Consider the following 15,872-nt stretch of genomic DNA (forward strand, 5'->3'; position numbering starts at 1 on the left):
CACCCTCATCCCGGAGCCTACCTTCGCTAAGGTGGTTGCGTACCTCAAGTTGGAGGAGCGTCGGATGCGGGTGGCGCGGACTCGCGTGACCCACACCACCCTCGTCGCCGGCACCCGCGGGGGTTCCGCCCGCCACCGCCGCGCCCGACGCCGCCACAGCCGGCGGCTCCCGCCTGCGCCAGCCGCCCCCTTCCCGTCTCCCCAGCCGGCGGCCAATGGGGGGGTCGTCGCGGCGGCCGTCGTGGTGGCCGCAAGCAGGGGGCGCAGGCGCTCAGGGAGGAGCACCCCGCCCACCGCAGCAGGCCTCTCAGCCGGCCCCGTGGTATGCCGGCCAGAACCCATGGACCGGCGTTGTGCACGCCTACTCCATGCCGGTACCTCGGGCCCCTGCCCCGGGACTTATCGGCGCCTGGCCACAGTCACACCAGGCGTTCTACGCCGCGTCGCAGCCCTACGCGGCGCCCTACGGTCAGCAGCCGCAGCCAGGTGGGCCGCCGCTGCTGCCCCTGACGGCCGCGCCGCCTCTCCCGCCGGCACCGTGGGACCCGGCCCTTCTGGCGGCTCTCCACAATACTCCTTCACCGTCCAGCTACACTGGCGGCGGCGACTGGTACATGGGCAGAGGCGCCACCGCTCACATGGCGGCATACCCCGGTAACCTCCACACCGCCCATCCTGTCCACACTTTCAACCACATCACCGTCGGTGACGGATCTTCTCTTCCTATCACCCATATTGGTCATGCATATTTTCCGTCTAACTCCACTCCAATCTCCATGTCTAATATCCTAGTTTCTCCTGAACTTATTAAAAATCTTGTTTCTGTTCGTTCTCTTACACGTGAAAATCCGGTTACCGTTGAATTTGACGCATATGGTTTTTCTGTTAAGGACGCTCGCACGCGGATGGTGCTCCACCGATGTGACAGCCCCGACGAGCTTTACCCGGTTCACTCCACCACCTCCACCACTTCCGCCGCCCCTGTCGCTCTCGCTACCGGAGTGGATCTTTGGCATGCTCGCTTGGGTCATCCTAATCCTGTCACCCTTCGCCACATACTTCGGAGTTTTTCTTTCACGTGTAATAAGAACGAGGGTCACTCGTGTCATGCATGTCGCCTCGGCAAACATGCTCGTCTTCCGTTCAGGGCTTATTCTTTTGTTGCATCGTACCCGTTTGAGTTAATTCATAGTGATGTTTGGACCTCTCCTGTTGCCAGTAATACGGGCTTTCTTTATTATCTTGTCATACTTGATGATTTTTTGCATTATGTGTGGACCTTCCCGTTGCGCCGCAAGTCGGATGTTATATCCACTCTCGCCGCTTTCTACTCCTATGTTCTCACGCAATTTGGTCGTCCCATTCTCGCGTTGCAGACAGACAACGGGAAGGAGTTTGACAACCTCGCTGTTCGTAATCTTCTCACCACACATGGCACGATTTTTCGTCTCACTTGCCCGTACACCTCGCAGCAAAACGGTCGCGCTGAGCGCATCCTTCGCACTCTCAATGACTGCGTTAGGACTCTTCTCTTTCATGCCAATGTGCCTCCACGCTTTTGGCCTGACGCTCTCGCCACCGCTTCTCTCCTCATCAACATCTGCCCATGTCGTACTCGCGGGAACTTTACACCTCATCATCTTCTCTTCGGTGCACCCACCTCTTATGATGGGCTTCGCATCTTCGGCTGCCTTTGCTACCCTAGCATTGCCGCTACTGCGCCTCATAAGCTTGCACCCCACTCCGTCGCCTACATCTTTCTCGGCTACCCACCTAACACTAAGGGCTACCGCTGCTATGATCCCGTCTCCCATTGTGTTTTCACCTCCCGACATGTTTGCTTTGATGAGATGGTGTTTCCGTTTCAGCAGCAGGTACCTCCTGTCGCCTCGTCATCGCCGGCCACTGGCGGCTCTTCGACAACTACGTCAGGCGGACGGTCTCGTTCGGCCCGTGGACCGCCTCCGGGCTTTGGCGGTCCTCGCGCCCTCACGCCGGCGCCAGCCCCCTCGGCCTCCTCAGCCGACCCTGCCGGCGCAGCCGGCGTCCCTCCTTCACCCGCCGCCCCCGACTCGGGCGCCGCGGGGTCGGACGCTGCTGGCTCGACCTCTTCTTCAGCCGCCTTGACGCCGGCCTCCTCGCCGGCTCTGACGCCGGCCACCTCGCCGGCCTCCTCGCCGACTCTGACGCCGGCAACCTCGCCGGCCCTGACGCCGGCCGGCTCACTGGCCCCGACACCGGCCGCCTCGCCGACCGCTCAGCCGACCGCCTTGCCGGCTGCCTCGCCGGTGGCTCCGACGGCGCCGGCTGGCCCAGTTACACGGGCTCGTACCGGCGTTCATCGTCCGAGCCTCCGGTACTCGAGCGAAGAGTATGTCCTCGCAGCCTCCACCACGGAGCCGTCGCCTCTTCCCGCGTCCGTTCGCGCCGCCCTCCGTGATCCTCACTGGCTTGCGGCGATGCAGGAAGAGTTCGATGCTCTTCTACGGAACCGCACCTGGACACTGGTTCCCCGGCCTCCTCGCGCCAACGTCATCACCGGCAAGTGGGTCTTTCGTCATAAGACCTGCTCGGATGGTACTCTCGAGCGCTACAAAGCTTGCTGGGTGGTCCGTGGTTTTCGCCAGCGCGCTGGAGTGGACTTCACTGAGACGTTTGCCCCGGTTGTAAAACCGGGCACGATCCGCACCGTCCTCCAGCTTGCTGTGTCCCGCGGCTGGCCTGTTCACCAGATGGATGTCTCCAACGCCTTTTCTCCACGTCCATCTTGAGGAGCAGGTGTATTGTGAGCAACCCACCGGTTTCGTCGACGCCTCACTTCCTGGGCATGTGTGTCTGCTGTCCCGCTCTCTTTACGGGCTCAAGCAGGCACCCCGCGCCTGGTACCAGCGGATCGCCGGGTTTCTTCAGACACTGGGCTTCAGCGTCACTCGCTCGGACGCCTCACTGTTTGTCTATCGCCACGGTGACATGACTGCATATTTGCTTCTTTACGTCGATGACATCATCCTGACGGCCTCCTCCGCAGCTCTTCTTCAGCAGATTACTCTCCGGCTGCGTGACGAGTTTGCCATTAAGGACTTGGGTGCTCTGCATTATTTCCTTGGCATTGAGGTCGTTCGGCGCCCGGATGGTTTCTTTCTTCATCAGCAGAAGTATGCACATGAGCTTCTTGAGCATGCTGGCATGCTCAACTGTCACCCTGTTGCTACTCCTGTTGACACGAAGGCCAAGGTCTCTGCTCTTGAGGGCTCGCCTGCGTCGGATGCTCCTTTCTACTGGTCTATCGTCGGCGCTCTTCAGTATTTGACTCTCACCAGACCGGATCTTCAGTATACTGTTCAGCAGGTATGTCTCCACATGCATGCCCCTCGTGACTCCCATTGGACTCTCGTGAAGCGGATCCTTCGTTACATCCGCGGCACGATGTCCCTCGGATTGACACTCACGGTGTCTACTTCTCTGGAGATGGTGGCCTACTCCGAGGCAGACTGGGCTGCCTGCCCCGATACTCGTCGGTCCACCTCTGACTACTGCGTCTACCTCGGTCCTTCACTCGTCTCGTGGTCGTCCAAGTGACAACCCACGGTTTCGCGCTCCAGCGCGGAGGCTGAGTACCGAGCTGTGGCCAACGCTGTTGCCGAGTGCACCTGGCTACGACAGTTACTTCAGGAGCTGCATCACGACGTCTCCCAGGCTACGGTTGTCTACTGCGACAACGTTTCTGCGGTGTACCTCTCCGCCAACCCCGTTCATCATCGCCGGACTAAACACATTGAGCTGGACATTCACTTTGTGCGTGAGTAGGTGGCTCTTGGACGTATTCGGGTTCTTCATGTGCCGACTGCACAACAGTTCACCGATGTGATGACGAAGGGCCTGCCGACTTCTACCTTCGAGGAGTTCCGTTCCAGTCTTTGCGTCACTGGCGCCGCTTCGACTGCAGGGGGTGTTGAGTATATTGTGTACGTGTATATTTGTGTGTAGGGCCCACCTCCTGTTTCCTTTGTATAGTTGAGGTTGTGGCCCACCTCTGTACTTATATATACGTGCCTGGTGCACCGATCAATATATTGTGATTGCACAGCCCATAGCTTATCCTTCTACATGTACCATGCCCTGCCAAGCACTCGTCGTGTCTAGACAAAAATGGCTGCAGATATTTTGTGCCCGGTTAAGAAAGTAAACAATGTGAAGACAGTTTGGGAAAAATATAGTGCGTACTGAATTTTTAAGTCAAACTTTGTTCCTCGCAAAAAAAAGAGTCAACTTTGTAAATATTTATCAGGTTTTTAGAAAAAATTATCAATATTTAGAACATTGAATAATTAAGTACCATTAGATTCTTATGAAATGTTTTTTGAGTGGACATTATGAAAAATATTTTCATGTGATATATATTAGTATTGTAGATATAGATAAATCCCCCCCCCCCCCAAAAAAAGATATAGATAATTTTCTCTATAAATTTGGTCAGAGTTTCGGAAGATTGACTTTTGCGAAACAAAAAGACACTGTATTATGGGATAGAGATGGTATAAATGAAGAAACACACGAAGTCACCCGTTTGAAACAAAAGATTTTACAATTATCGTAGGAATGTAACTCTATAAGAAAACTCCCTATGGTGTGCTTTGAATTATACTCCCTCCCCATAATGTAAGGCTTTTTTGACACTACACTAGCATAGTGTAGTGTAGTGTCAAAAAAGCCTTACATTATGAGACGGAGGAAGTAGTATTGTAAATGATTCGAGCAAGAAGAGTGATGATGTGCTCGCGTCGGCCACCAACACATTTGCTATGTGTCCTCATGGGCCCCACATGGCGCTCTCCCCTCTACCACATCCTCCCCATGTTTGTTTTGTCCTCACATTTTCTTTCTCCCCAGCCCGAGGGCGCACACACCAATCCTCGTCGATCAACCACCATTTTGCAAGCAAGCTTGTCGTTGTTGCCATCGTGTGTTGCCGTTGGACCACCACGCCACTAAGCTATTGCACACCTCGAACAACGGTGTTGTAAGGCTACTTTCATGCATCTATGGCCTCCCCATGGTTCTTCTTAGATGTTGCAAAGGTGCAACTAAGAGAGGTAAAGGATCCTGGCAATGAGGAAGAGGGGGGAGGGGGACGCTGTTGTTGCAAGGGGGTACCGGTTGTGCAAGGCCCATTCAACGATGCCACTACTACAAGGGGGACACTTGCCGGTGCTGCAAGGCTAGGGGCTGATTGTTGCAAGCTTGAGTTTGTCGTCCCTCGTTGCTGGAAGATTGTCGTTGTGAGTCGGGATGCATGTTCCTACGGGCGCTCGGTGGATCCTATGAGCTGGCGCCACTGCTGCAAAGACGAGTTGCCCCTATAAAGCTCACCAGCATAGTTGCAAGAGGTCCTCCGCTATTGCAACTATTTGCTTCCTTGGTGGCAAACACACGTCAAGGCAGAGCGGCGTCCAACGCCTAAGGGTTCACATAAGCGTGTTAGGGTGGACATGGGGGGGGGGGGTGCATGAAGATGGAGCAGAGGTTCTCAAGGCGTGTGAGTAGAAGAGGACAATGCATGGAGCTGGTCTCGTGGCTACCATCATCGCTATCATATGGTGCGTAAGGGGGCTGATCGGACGATCTATGCATTACCAACGACTAGCACTTCCCATATAGGATTGGCTTTTAAATTTCGTACATGAACCATTCCGTTCCTTCAAAGTGGATTCTAAACATCTCATCAAACCTCGTCTGTTTTTTTTACTTTACTTGATAAGCACAATGCAACATGTGTTTTCATCTCTCTTCTCTTAAAAAAATATACAGAAGCTTTTTTTTTTGAAATAAAAAAATATACAGAAGCTTTTTGAAACCAGGTTATTGTAATCCACCATTCCACCTTGATACCAAATGACATATGCAACCTGAGAGCAACTTTAATAGAGTCACCATATTAGCAGCCTTCATAATGCTACGAAGCACGCTCCATATAGTAATATGGAGGCTATCGACGAGATGCGCAAAGTGAGAATCGTCACGTGTGGCTTCCAACAATGACATGTGTTTTGACATCCCAATTCGCCCACTCATTGAGGAGCGTGGGATCCTCATGCGCGGCTTCTAGCGCGCATGCCACTCCTCTTTCTCGGCGAGGAGGGGCGGCCGCCTCATGCGGTTCCTTCTCGACTAGGATCCACTTCTCCTCCTATGTGATCTACCTGTCCGGCCATAGAGGCTATGAGCTAGATCATTCATGGCGACGATCTTTTTATAGCTGCAGCCTGCAGGCGGCAGGGAAAAGTGGTTAAAAACATGGCGGCAATTGCGTGGGCAGTTGGGATGCGGCGGCCGTCATTCATTAGCTCACTTCCAGGTCAAATTGACGTCTAGCCATCCGCGCCATTAGCAATGACGGAAGGTTGGCCATGTAGGAGGATGAAAAGGGACGAATTCCCTTCTGCACGAGCGGTTGACAATAAAGCCCTGCTCCAAATCAACGCCTCACAACCTTCAAATATAGGGGCTTGCCGGCTGTATTTGAAGCGCGTTTCGAAATTATGGTGATTGGGAGGGTGGGGTGGCGACTCTTCTGTACCATTTTTTATCAAAATTGCTAAACCACTGGTCATTATGTTGATCGGGCCGATATGACAACTCAAACAGAGTTGCACCGAATGAAGTCTGCGTAAGCTTAAAATAAACACTGATTGCGTTTTATCAGTTAGTATGATAAAGAGGAAAAAAGCACACGCAAGCTCCTCGGATACAGCCGCAGGGCGGAGTGGTTATGCACAAGTGGAGTTTACCGCCATCCATCCGTTAATAAAAGGAGGTCATGGCCGTTCTTGTCATTTCGTCGCAAGGCTCTCTCAACCCCTCCTCTCAATAAGAGGTAATAGCACGGCAGGTCCGTGAACTTGCCTTGCATGTGACACTTTAGTCCTTAAACTTGCAAAAGCTAACTATGTAGTCCTCGAACTTGTCTCAGATGTGCATGTTTAGTCCTGGTCCAATCAGGAGCAGCCAAGTGGAGCCAGCCGGACCGGTCCGGTCGTCACTGGCCATTTTGCAGATACCCCCCTGACGTTTTGTCAAATAAACTGCTGGCCTCGCTTCTTGCCTGCACCCAGAGGCCACGATGCCCTGGGGTGCGTCCGTCGCCGCCGCGGCTGTGCACGCGCTCGACGCGCACCGGTGGCGCCGGGTCGGGGCGGCCCCGCTCATAGGTAGGTTCTTGTTCTCCGTCGTGGACGTCGGGGACGAGCTCTATGTTGTCGACGGCCGCTCCGAGGGGTCGAGCGCCGGCTCTGTCAAGACCAAGACGTAGAAGGTAGTCATTGTGTCCAGCCCCCTCATCGGCGCGACCGGCCCGGTCACAGCCGGTGCTGGGGGTGTTTGAGATGTCCGCCAGTCGCAGCTTTGTGCACGCCCGCGTCGAGAAGCATATCCGGCGCGCCAACACCGGCGGCAAGTTCCGGCTGGGAGGCACCTCCGCCGTGTACGAGGACCCGCATGGGCTCTCACTCCGGTGGCTCCGTCTTAGGGATGTACTGAACGAGGACACCGATTCCACTGGCCCACCTCACGGTCACGGCAAGGTTGCCAAGCAAGAGAAACAGCCAGCTCAGGCAAGGCAAGCTCTTATCGCTGTGGGTGGCCGAGGGCCATGGGACGAGCCCCTCGTGGCCGGCGAGATATACAATCCGATGACCGACAAATGGGTCGAGATCGCCTGGTTCCCCACCGACGTCGGCCTGGCATGCTCCGACGCCGTCTGCGGCGACACGTTCTACGTCTACTGCGAGTCTGACACGCTCATCGCCTACCATCTCGACGCCGGTTCATGGTCCGTCGTCCAGACGTCCCGGCCGCCGCCACGGCTCCGAGACTACACGCCGGCGCTGGTCTGCTGCGCGTCCAGGCTGTTCATGCTCTGCGTCTCGTGGTGTGACCCGGCGAATCGAAGGGACAAGGTGGTGCGGAAGGTGTTCGAGATGAACCTCGGCTCGACACCGCTGTTCCAGTGGACCGAGGCGTCCGTGCACCCGGACGCACCCATGGATTCCAACAGTGTTCGCCGCCGGCCAGGGCAGGATCAACTTGTAGAGATGTTCAGAATCTTCGGCAAGATCCTCGACTTCGCGACGGCTTGCCGGGTCTTGGGCAGCGAGCAGAGCTGGAGCTGCACCATGTCCTACTGCTGAAATCCTTGGCCGTGCTGCTTCTCTGAAGATCGCCGATGTGTACTCTGTTTTTCTTTTCCACTTACACTGATGATTTGTTTGTTGCCATGAGCTGCTGATTGATGTGCAACTCGGTAAAGCCATTCCATTCCATTGCATTGCATTACCTGCTGTGATTGTTCATGCTGAGTTTGTTCAATATGATTTAGAGAGAGAGAGAGAGAGAGATTGTTCAGAGACGAAGAACAGTAGCGTAAGAGGTGTGCGAGGATCAGCTGTCCGACATCAGCAGCCAGGCGGCGTCTAACAACGAGGCATCCAACACCTCCTCCCGCCCCAAGCTCGCCCTCGACTTGTCGCTCACCGTCACCGCCGCCGACACCACGACCGCGAAGTCGAGCACCACCGACAGGACCGGCGGCGGGTGTTCACGTGCAACTACTGCCAGGGGAAGTTCTTCAGCTCGCACGCGCTGGGCGGGCACCAGAACGCGCACCAGCGGGAGCGCATGCTGGCCCGGCATGCGGTGCACCAGCTCGAGGCCTACCCCTACGGCTACGCCGATGTGGCCTCCCTCCAGCTCTATGGCTCGCCCGTGCTGTACCCCATCGGCATCAAGGTGCACGCACCGGTGCACCCCGCGGCGGCGCAGGCGGAGCGTCAGCAACAGGAAGCCGCCTCCCTCGCTGCGCCGGCGCGCGCGGGCGTTGCTGGGCCCGATGCCGTTCGTCATGGGCGACGACGAGGAGGTCAGCTTCGGGTGCCCCGACAGCTTCAGGCCACCACCGCCGGGCGCCGGCGTGCTCCATCTCCTCCACTCCGGCCACAACCTGGGGCTTGGGCAGCAGCGGCAAGCCGACGAGGAGCCTGACCTGACGCTTCAGGTGATATCCTTTGACAGCCACAAGGTATACTGCGGGTTGAAATCGACAGAAGACAGGGGGCTAAATGCAAAATGCACGGCGCTGACCGGCTCGGCCGAGCTGGCTCCACATGGCTGCATCTGATTCGTCCAGGACCAAATTTGCACCTTGGAGACAAGTTCGAGGACTAGATAGTTACCTTTTGCAAGTTTTAGGACCAAAGTATCACATGCAAGACAAGTTTAAGGACCTGCCGTGCTATTACCTCTCTCAATAAATACCCAAAAATATCACCACCCCTCCCCTCCCTCCGGAGAGAGAGAGAGAGAGAGAGGGAAGGAGGGAACGAACTGAACGCGCACGGCGACACATCTGGCGCTACGCTTCCTTTGGCTCCCAGCGCTCCTCGTACGCACGCACGCACGCACGCACGAACACGCGCGGTGCCGGGGCCGTGACGCCTCGCCGGCGGTGGGGATGACGAGGCGGTGCTCGCACTGCAGCAACAACGGCCACAACGCGCGGACCTGCCCCGCCCGCTCCGGCGCTGGCGGCGGCGGAGGCGGCGTGAGGCTGTTCGGCGTGCACCTCACGTCGCCGCCGGTGGCCGCGATGAAGAAGAGCGCGAGCATGAGCTGCATCGCGTCGTCGCTCGGCGGCGGCGGGTCCGGGGGCTCGTCGCCGGCCGTGGGGCCGGGGGGCGGCGCCGCCAGGGGAGGCGGCGAGGGCGCGCCCGGGTACGTCTCCGACGACCCCATGCACGCCTCCTGCTCGACCAATGGCCGGGCCGAGCGCAAGAAAGGTACCACTAAGAATAAGATCTTCCCTCAATGCCTTCTTTGCTCGTATCTTGCCTATCATCCTCCCGTTCGATGAGTGAAATGATTGGCTGGGCGGTAGAACATTCCCTCTCTTCTCCCCGGCGAATTACCTCCGTGAGCGACCGAGGAAAATGGCGTCTTTGTTTCCGCCATTAGCGCCCCGTACCGTCTCCGCATCTGTTTGCTTCTGGTTAACTCATCGCCTTCAGGTGCATCTACCTACCGCGGCGCCTCATGCAGCGCTTAGCCTTAGCGGTATGAATGAATAAAATAAAAATAAAACCCGCAGCTAGGAGAGGAAAGAGACGATTTTCTTGTCGTCTCCCCCCATCATTCAGTGTTTTTAATCTCTAATTATTGAGTTAGCTTTCTTCAAATTCTGTAGTACAAAATTGCTTCAGGCACCGCATCTCGTGTACTACGAGAGAAAACAGAATTTTGTGGGTTCATCCCTTCTTTTTAGTTCCTCGTATACTTTCGCTTCTCCGGAGATTCATATGCAACCAAGATGCCATCCCAATGATAAGCAAACCTCCTTTAAATATCAAAGCGTGCCGAGTCCCAGTCCCATTGAAGAAACCAACAAGCGTTCCAAAACTTTTCTATTTTTCGTGCTTCCTATAAGCAATTATTTTGAGTGGGTGTCAATAATTTGAACACATGCTTAGAATTTGTTTGTTTGCCTGCTGATACCATTGTTACCATGCGATATTTATGAACCGTCCAGAATAGCCGACACAAATCAACACAAACGTACTACCTCCATATCTTTTCTCACCTGATTAAGTTAGATGCACATGTGCATCACACACCGGGCCTGTGTGGATCACATTGCGGAGCGACAGTGACTGGCCACGAATAAAGAGCCCCACAAGTCCCGCCCTGATGTCTCTTTGACCTTTATTTAATCACCTGATCCTAAAAGAATCTAGCCATATTAATTTCCAGCTGGTTTGACCAGTCCTAGATGTTTGCAGTGATATGCTATTTTATTGCATGATTGTACTCCCGCCCTGGGGTACTTTATTGTTGGCACTTGGCTTCAAAGGGACTGTAGGAGCCAAGTGCCCTTTTAGTTGCTTATAGACTAAGGTAGGTCTGTTAGAGTGTTAGATGTCAGCTTTCCTTTTCCTTTTGTGATATTGTATTTTGGTCTTAAGTCTTCTGTGCTAATGGTTCTAAAATTAATTGAAATATGCCGCTACAAACATTAGGAAAATACTTATGATGGAGTGCCCTTGTTTTACATGGGGCAACATCTTAGTTGATATACTGTAGAACTTTCCACTGGAATCACTCATATTGAATCAGGGAGACTTAGGGGGACTGAGATACTCCCTCTGTAAAGAAATATAAGACCGTTTAGATCACTAAAGTAGTGATGTAAATGCTCTTATATTTGTTTACGGAGGGAGTACAGATTAAGTAGGCAACAATTTCTTTTCTGCTTTAGTCATTCAGAAAAGCTAGAATGGTTCTTTCGGTCTGTTTCACATTTTGGACCTTGTGGTGGTGTGGAATGTGCATGAACTTTGTGACCGACTGCGTAGAAAGCTGAGGCCAGACACAATGGTTTTCTGAACTGACCTTTTTTTTAAGGTAACAAAGCCAAAAGCTCGTGGTTTACATCAGGTTCAGATAGCAATGATGATTTTTCCTTTTTGAAATGTACATGGGCAAGTCTGCTTCGCTATGTTATTATTGTGAGTGCAGCTTCCAATCATAGACCTATTTGTGCTTCAGGTACACCTTGGACTGAAGAAGAGCATAGGTTGTTTCTACTGGGTCTGCAGAAGCTTGGCAAAGGAGACTGGCGTGGGATATCTCGTAGTTTTGTGGTCTCAAGGACCCCAACTCAGGTGGCCAGCCACGCCCAGAAGTACTTCATTAGACAGACAAACTTCTCAAGACGGAAGAGGAGGTCAAGCTTGTTTGACATGGTCCCGGAAATGGTATGCAACTTTTTGTTGTACATAATAACAGAGATTGTCTGCCTTCTCCACATATGTTAAACTACCTGCTGATACTTGTGCTTTCCTCTTCAACCTGAAGCCAATGGATGAGTCCCCCGATGGCGCGGAAGAGTTTACGCTCTGCAGCACTCAAGATGAAACAAGTAGTTCAAATAAACTGTCGCTGTTTCATCTTGGGCGACAGAAGGAAGCAGAGTGTGATAAAGATCTGCCAACTTTGCAACTAAGGCAGCACGAGGAATCTGAATACGGAGGGCCTTCATTGGAAGCACCAGATTTGGAGATGAACAATGGTGTATCGTTCAAGGCCGCATCTGTCTCGACAGTTCCAGCGTTCTACCCTTCATTGCTCCCTGTTCCACTAACACTTTGGCCTGCGAACGTTTCTAATGTGGAAGCAGCAAATGCAAGCCATGAAGTCCTAAAGCCCACTCCTGTGAATTTAAAGGAGGCAATTAAGGCGGATGAGGTTGTCAGTATGTCCAAGCTCAGCATTGGTGGGGGTACCTCTGGCTCAATGGAGCCTTCCGCTCTTTCCCTTCAGCTTACCGGGCCGACAAATACAAGACAATCAGCTTTTCATGTGAGCCCACCAATGACTAGAACTGACCTTAGTCAGGGAAACAACAGCCCAATCCATGCAGTTTGAAGAGTCATGGAATGGGCCTTCCTGGTCAAGTCTTACAGATTGTATTAATGGTCCTGATACTCTATAATGTTGCGTAAGCTCCTGCGCTTGTACTTTTGTACCGTAACAGCTTCTAAGCTAATGTATCACCATCTTATTTATTTTTTCATTAATAAAGGTAGAGGTACACATGTCAATGAAAATATCCTATATGCCTGTCAGTAAACTCACACTATTGCTACCTTTACGGATACACCTTCACTACTTTGGAGATTTTTGTATGCAAACTTTATAATTAGACATATGACTTCTTTCAGTCTACAAATTTACATATCTATGTGGGTGTACTAATATTTTTTTATATTCCTCTGTTTTCTTTTGAAATTTGACAGATCTGCTTGAAACATAAAGCTAATAGAATGATTTATGTAGGTTGTTGGTATATATGTTTTTGTAGACTGTTAAATTCCTTGGCCTTCTTTTTTTGAAACTGGGTTGTTGGTATATTAGCTTTTAATTACCAAAGGATGGAGATTTTGCAGTTTTTCTGTTCCTTTTCTGCATTCGTCTTTGTGTCTTTGTAAACTCGATCCTCAGGAGGGAGGGCTTTACCCTCTCTTCCTATTTTTTAGCACTAAAATGTCAGTTCTCATGCCGATTTTCACTAAAAAATAAGCTGAGATGGAGAAAACTGAAGCACCAGATCGGCAGCAGTATTCCTTTGGTTTGTCGCATTGTTTTGAAGAAACATCTATTTGCTCAATTTTAGTCTTGCAAAAATTCGAGCTGAAGTATTAAGCGAATGCCAATCATTGTGTTTGACTTGATATCGTCTTCTTGATAGCCTATTTGCAGAACGTTAAATGTCTGGAACGCCTGTCTCATGTGCAATTGTGTCCTCTGCTGCTATCCGTTAGCCGCGTCTCTTGCTTACTGATATACCAATAATTAATCTTTATTCTCAAAGGAAGCCACTTATGCTCCATTATGTTTGATATGGATGCCACAGGTCACTCCAGAAGATGAAGGGGAACATGCCGCAGTGCAACCCGGGTCAGGGACTCATTTCTCAGTAATGAAGCAAGAAGGCAAGAATTTGTGCCAAATCGAACGAAGTATAGAAGGTGCTCATGCAAACGCAATCGAGGGCACGGCTGAGTACATGGAACAGAGGCGTGCAGCTACGAGTGGCTGAAATGCTGACTGCCGACTCAGTCACCAACTTGTGCCATGTCGTCCACTCATGCCGAAAAGCAAGAACGTTTTCCTTGCGCCGATTTGAAACGGGCGCGGGTGTTCCCAAGAAAGAGTGAATTGCACATAACCGTAAGAATTGAGTCACCAGTTTCACATTACCACAAATTTTGTACTGTCAGCTTCAGTAAAATTATTACAACTTTTGTGGCAAATTCATTAACCAGGCAGCTAATTTGACAAAGCTGGCCCACATGCCAGGTTCTAGATGGATTGGCACTGATATGTGGTTCAGCCTCGTCAGTTCCGCTATTAACCGTGCAGTTAGTGACTTGACTTCAGCACAAAAGTTGCTGTTTTGTGCAAATTGGCATCCACACAAGTCATGGTTCTGTAAAATAGTGACACAATTGTTGTCGTTCGGTACAATTTACTCAGATTTTTGTTGTTTCTGCCCACCAGGCACCAGCAAGAGAAGGGCTGTCAAAGTGTCCAGTGATGCCCACAAGAACTCACACAACGGTAAATCAGGCTGCCCCAGCTAGTGGCAAGCCAACATTAAGGCAAGAATTGCATCAGGACAGAGTGTCGAAACGCATACAAAAATAATAATCCAGATGTCATGTGTCTTATGGATGCACTTGCAGGGGAATTATATTTGCTACTACCAAGTCTGAACATGTCCCCAGTATAATGACAATACTTGAGCATTAGAAAATCAAACACAAACAAACTTGAGCAGAGGTACCAGCAAACCACAAAGCGCGGCTATTTCACATACACATAGGCATTCAGAAATGACATAGACATCCAGATAACAAACATCCTATAATACTTAAGTAGTTAGGAGTGATGACACCCCATCAAGAGAAAGTGCTATTCAGTCACCTTCATACTCAACGTCCTCAGCTGCCATGAACTCCCACTGGAAGCAATTTGGACCCAAAAGGCTTCCGGGGATGTCCAGAGTCGACCAGGTTACCTTCACCTCTACAGCGGCCAGCCCAAGCTTGAAAACGGAGACATGGTTTCCATGCTTTTGAACAGGGAAGGTGCAGCTACGACTGAAAGCGCAATCACCCGAGCCACCAGTCTGATCGAGCATCAACGATACAAGCAACTGACCTCCCTTCGCCACGGCAAGCACAGTCCTGCAAAGCTCAGTCGCCTCGGCGGCGACAACTCCGTCAAACAGCTGGATCTGCGCGCTCAACTCCTTGGTGTAAAACAATGCTGCGTTCAGCCTTATCAAGCCACTGTCCTGTGCCAGCTCTGATATCCCAACCTGCACGGTGGCCTCCGCGGCGCCCCTCAGAAGCGCATAGGCTATGTCCACCGCCCCGCAATCGCCATCGATCCGTCTTCTGTTCTTCGTAGCATGTCTCGAGGTTATGTCGTTGAGGCAGGCAACGCAATCGACTAGCTGTAAATCATCTTCTGCTTCTCCGACTCCTCTCTTGACCTTCATGTCGAACTCAATCAGCACGGGAGCCCCCATTCTGATGCCCCTCTTAGGGCCGGACATTCGGATAAGGCCGTCATGCTCCACGACGAAAGGATCATCCCTTGTGCGGTTGAAGATGTAGTTACGCATAGGGTTCAAAAGATCCCTGACAGCCACGTATCCGTACAACTGGACCGGGCCAGTAACATGTGAAGAAGTGTAAGCTAGCTTCAGGGAGAATATCTGCAGCATGGTGCGAAAATGTTGCCTTTCACAAACCATCCTGTCAGGCATGCAGGAGGCTAATGGCTCGGTCATCATCATTGGCTCCAGACAAGCTGATTGAGAAGCAATGGGAATTGTACATGCAGTAGATTATAAAAATTGTTAACCCCAAAATTTCAATTAAAAGGAGATGAAGAGAACGAGTGGCAGGATACATAGATTGATGCAAGCAAGGCTAGAAAGTGGAATCAAAACAGAATTATGATAATATTAAGCTTACAAATTATCAACGCAATATTATCGATATCCTGAAGTTTAGGTTAAAAACATATCAATCACAGTTTGCACTAACTGTGCATATATATTTCTGTGGTCCGGTCACAAAATAAATTGATGACTAGAGAAAATCAGAGGAAACTAAATATTTGGAGCATTATTTGTCTTTCATGAGAATGAGAAAGTTCAAACATTTGTGCAGAATATATAAATGCAAGAGCTTTCTTAAATAAAGCTGCACAGTCTTTTTAATCTAGAAACTGTGAATCACGTGGCCTCTTTA

At 51.6% G+C, this 15,872-nt stretch overlaps 2 protein-coding genes and 2 pseudogenes across 3 annotated transcripts; 3 read left to right on the forward strand and 1 right to left on the reverse strand.

The window, feature by feature from the left end:
• Positions 1-6,858: 6,858 nt before the first annotated feature.
• On the forward strand, positions 6,859-8,437 carry LOC125542923 (annotated as a pseudogene).
• LOC125546671 lies at positions 8,288-9,191 on the forward strand (annotated as a pseudogene).
• Positions 9,192-9,346: 155 nt separating this feature from the next.
• On the forward strand, positions 9,347-13,741 carry LOC125542922 (transcription factor MYBS3-like). Of its 2 annotated transcripts, XR_007298166.1 has the most exons (4): positions 9,347-9,830; positions 11,593-11,801; positions 11,902-12,544; positions 13,460-13,741. XR_007298166.1 is itself a non-coding variant. In XM_048706146.1 (3 exons), exons 1-3 carry the CDS (start codon positions 9,506-9,508, stop codon positions 12,469-12,471), a joined length of 1,104 nt encoding a protein of 367 aa, XP_048562103.1. In that variant the 5' UTR covers positions 9,347-9,505; the 3' UTR covers positions 12,472-12,653. The 2 variants fall into 2 exon arrangements, 1 of the variants encoding a protein (XP_048562103.1); XM_048706146.1 differs by lacking the exon at positions 13,460-13,741 and having other exon boundaries at positions 11,902-12,653.
• Positions 13,742-14,093: 352 nt separating this feature from the next.
• Positions 14,094-15,442, reverse strand: LOC125542924. The gene has a single exon (XM_048706147.1). The coding sequence runs from the start codon at positions 15,410-15,412 to the stop codon at positions 14,525-14,527; it is 888 nt and encodes a 295-aa protein (XP_048562104.1). The 5' UTR covers positions 15,413-15,442; the 3' UTR covers positions 14,094-14,524.
• Between the last annotated feature and the right edge of the window lie 430 nt (positions 15,443-15,872).

This window comes from Triticum urartu, chromosome 3, assembly GCF_003073215.2.
Source record: "Triticum urartu cultivar G1812 chromosome 3, Tu2.1, whole genome shotgun sequence".
In the NCBI taxonomy this organism is placed as follows: domain Eukaryota; kingdom Viridiplantae; phylum Streptophyta; class Magnoliopsida; order Poales; family Poaceae; genus Triticum; species Triticum urartu.

Bases quoted from the DNA above. Each gene is read 5' to 3' on its own strand.
- LOC125542922 (XM_048706146.1), top strand. From the start codon at position 9,506: ATGACGAGGCGGTGCTCGCACTGCAGCAACAACGGCCACAACGCGCGG. The intron at 9,831-11,592 runs GTACCACTAAGA...TTTGTGCTTCAG, and splicing joins CCGGGCCGAGCGCAAGAAAG to GTACACCTTGGACTGAAGAA. The intron at 11,802-11,901 runs GTATGCAACTTT...TTCAACCTGAAG, and splicing joins TTGACATGGTCCCGGAAATG to CCAATGGATGAGTCCCCCGA.
- LOC125542924 (XM_048706147.1), bottom strand. From the start codon at position 15,412: ATGATGATGACCGAGCCATTAGCCTCCTGCATGCCTGACAGGATGGTT.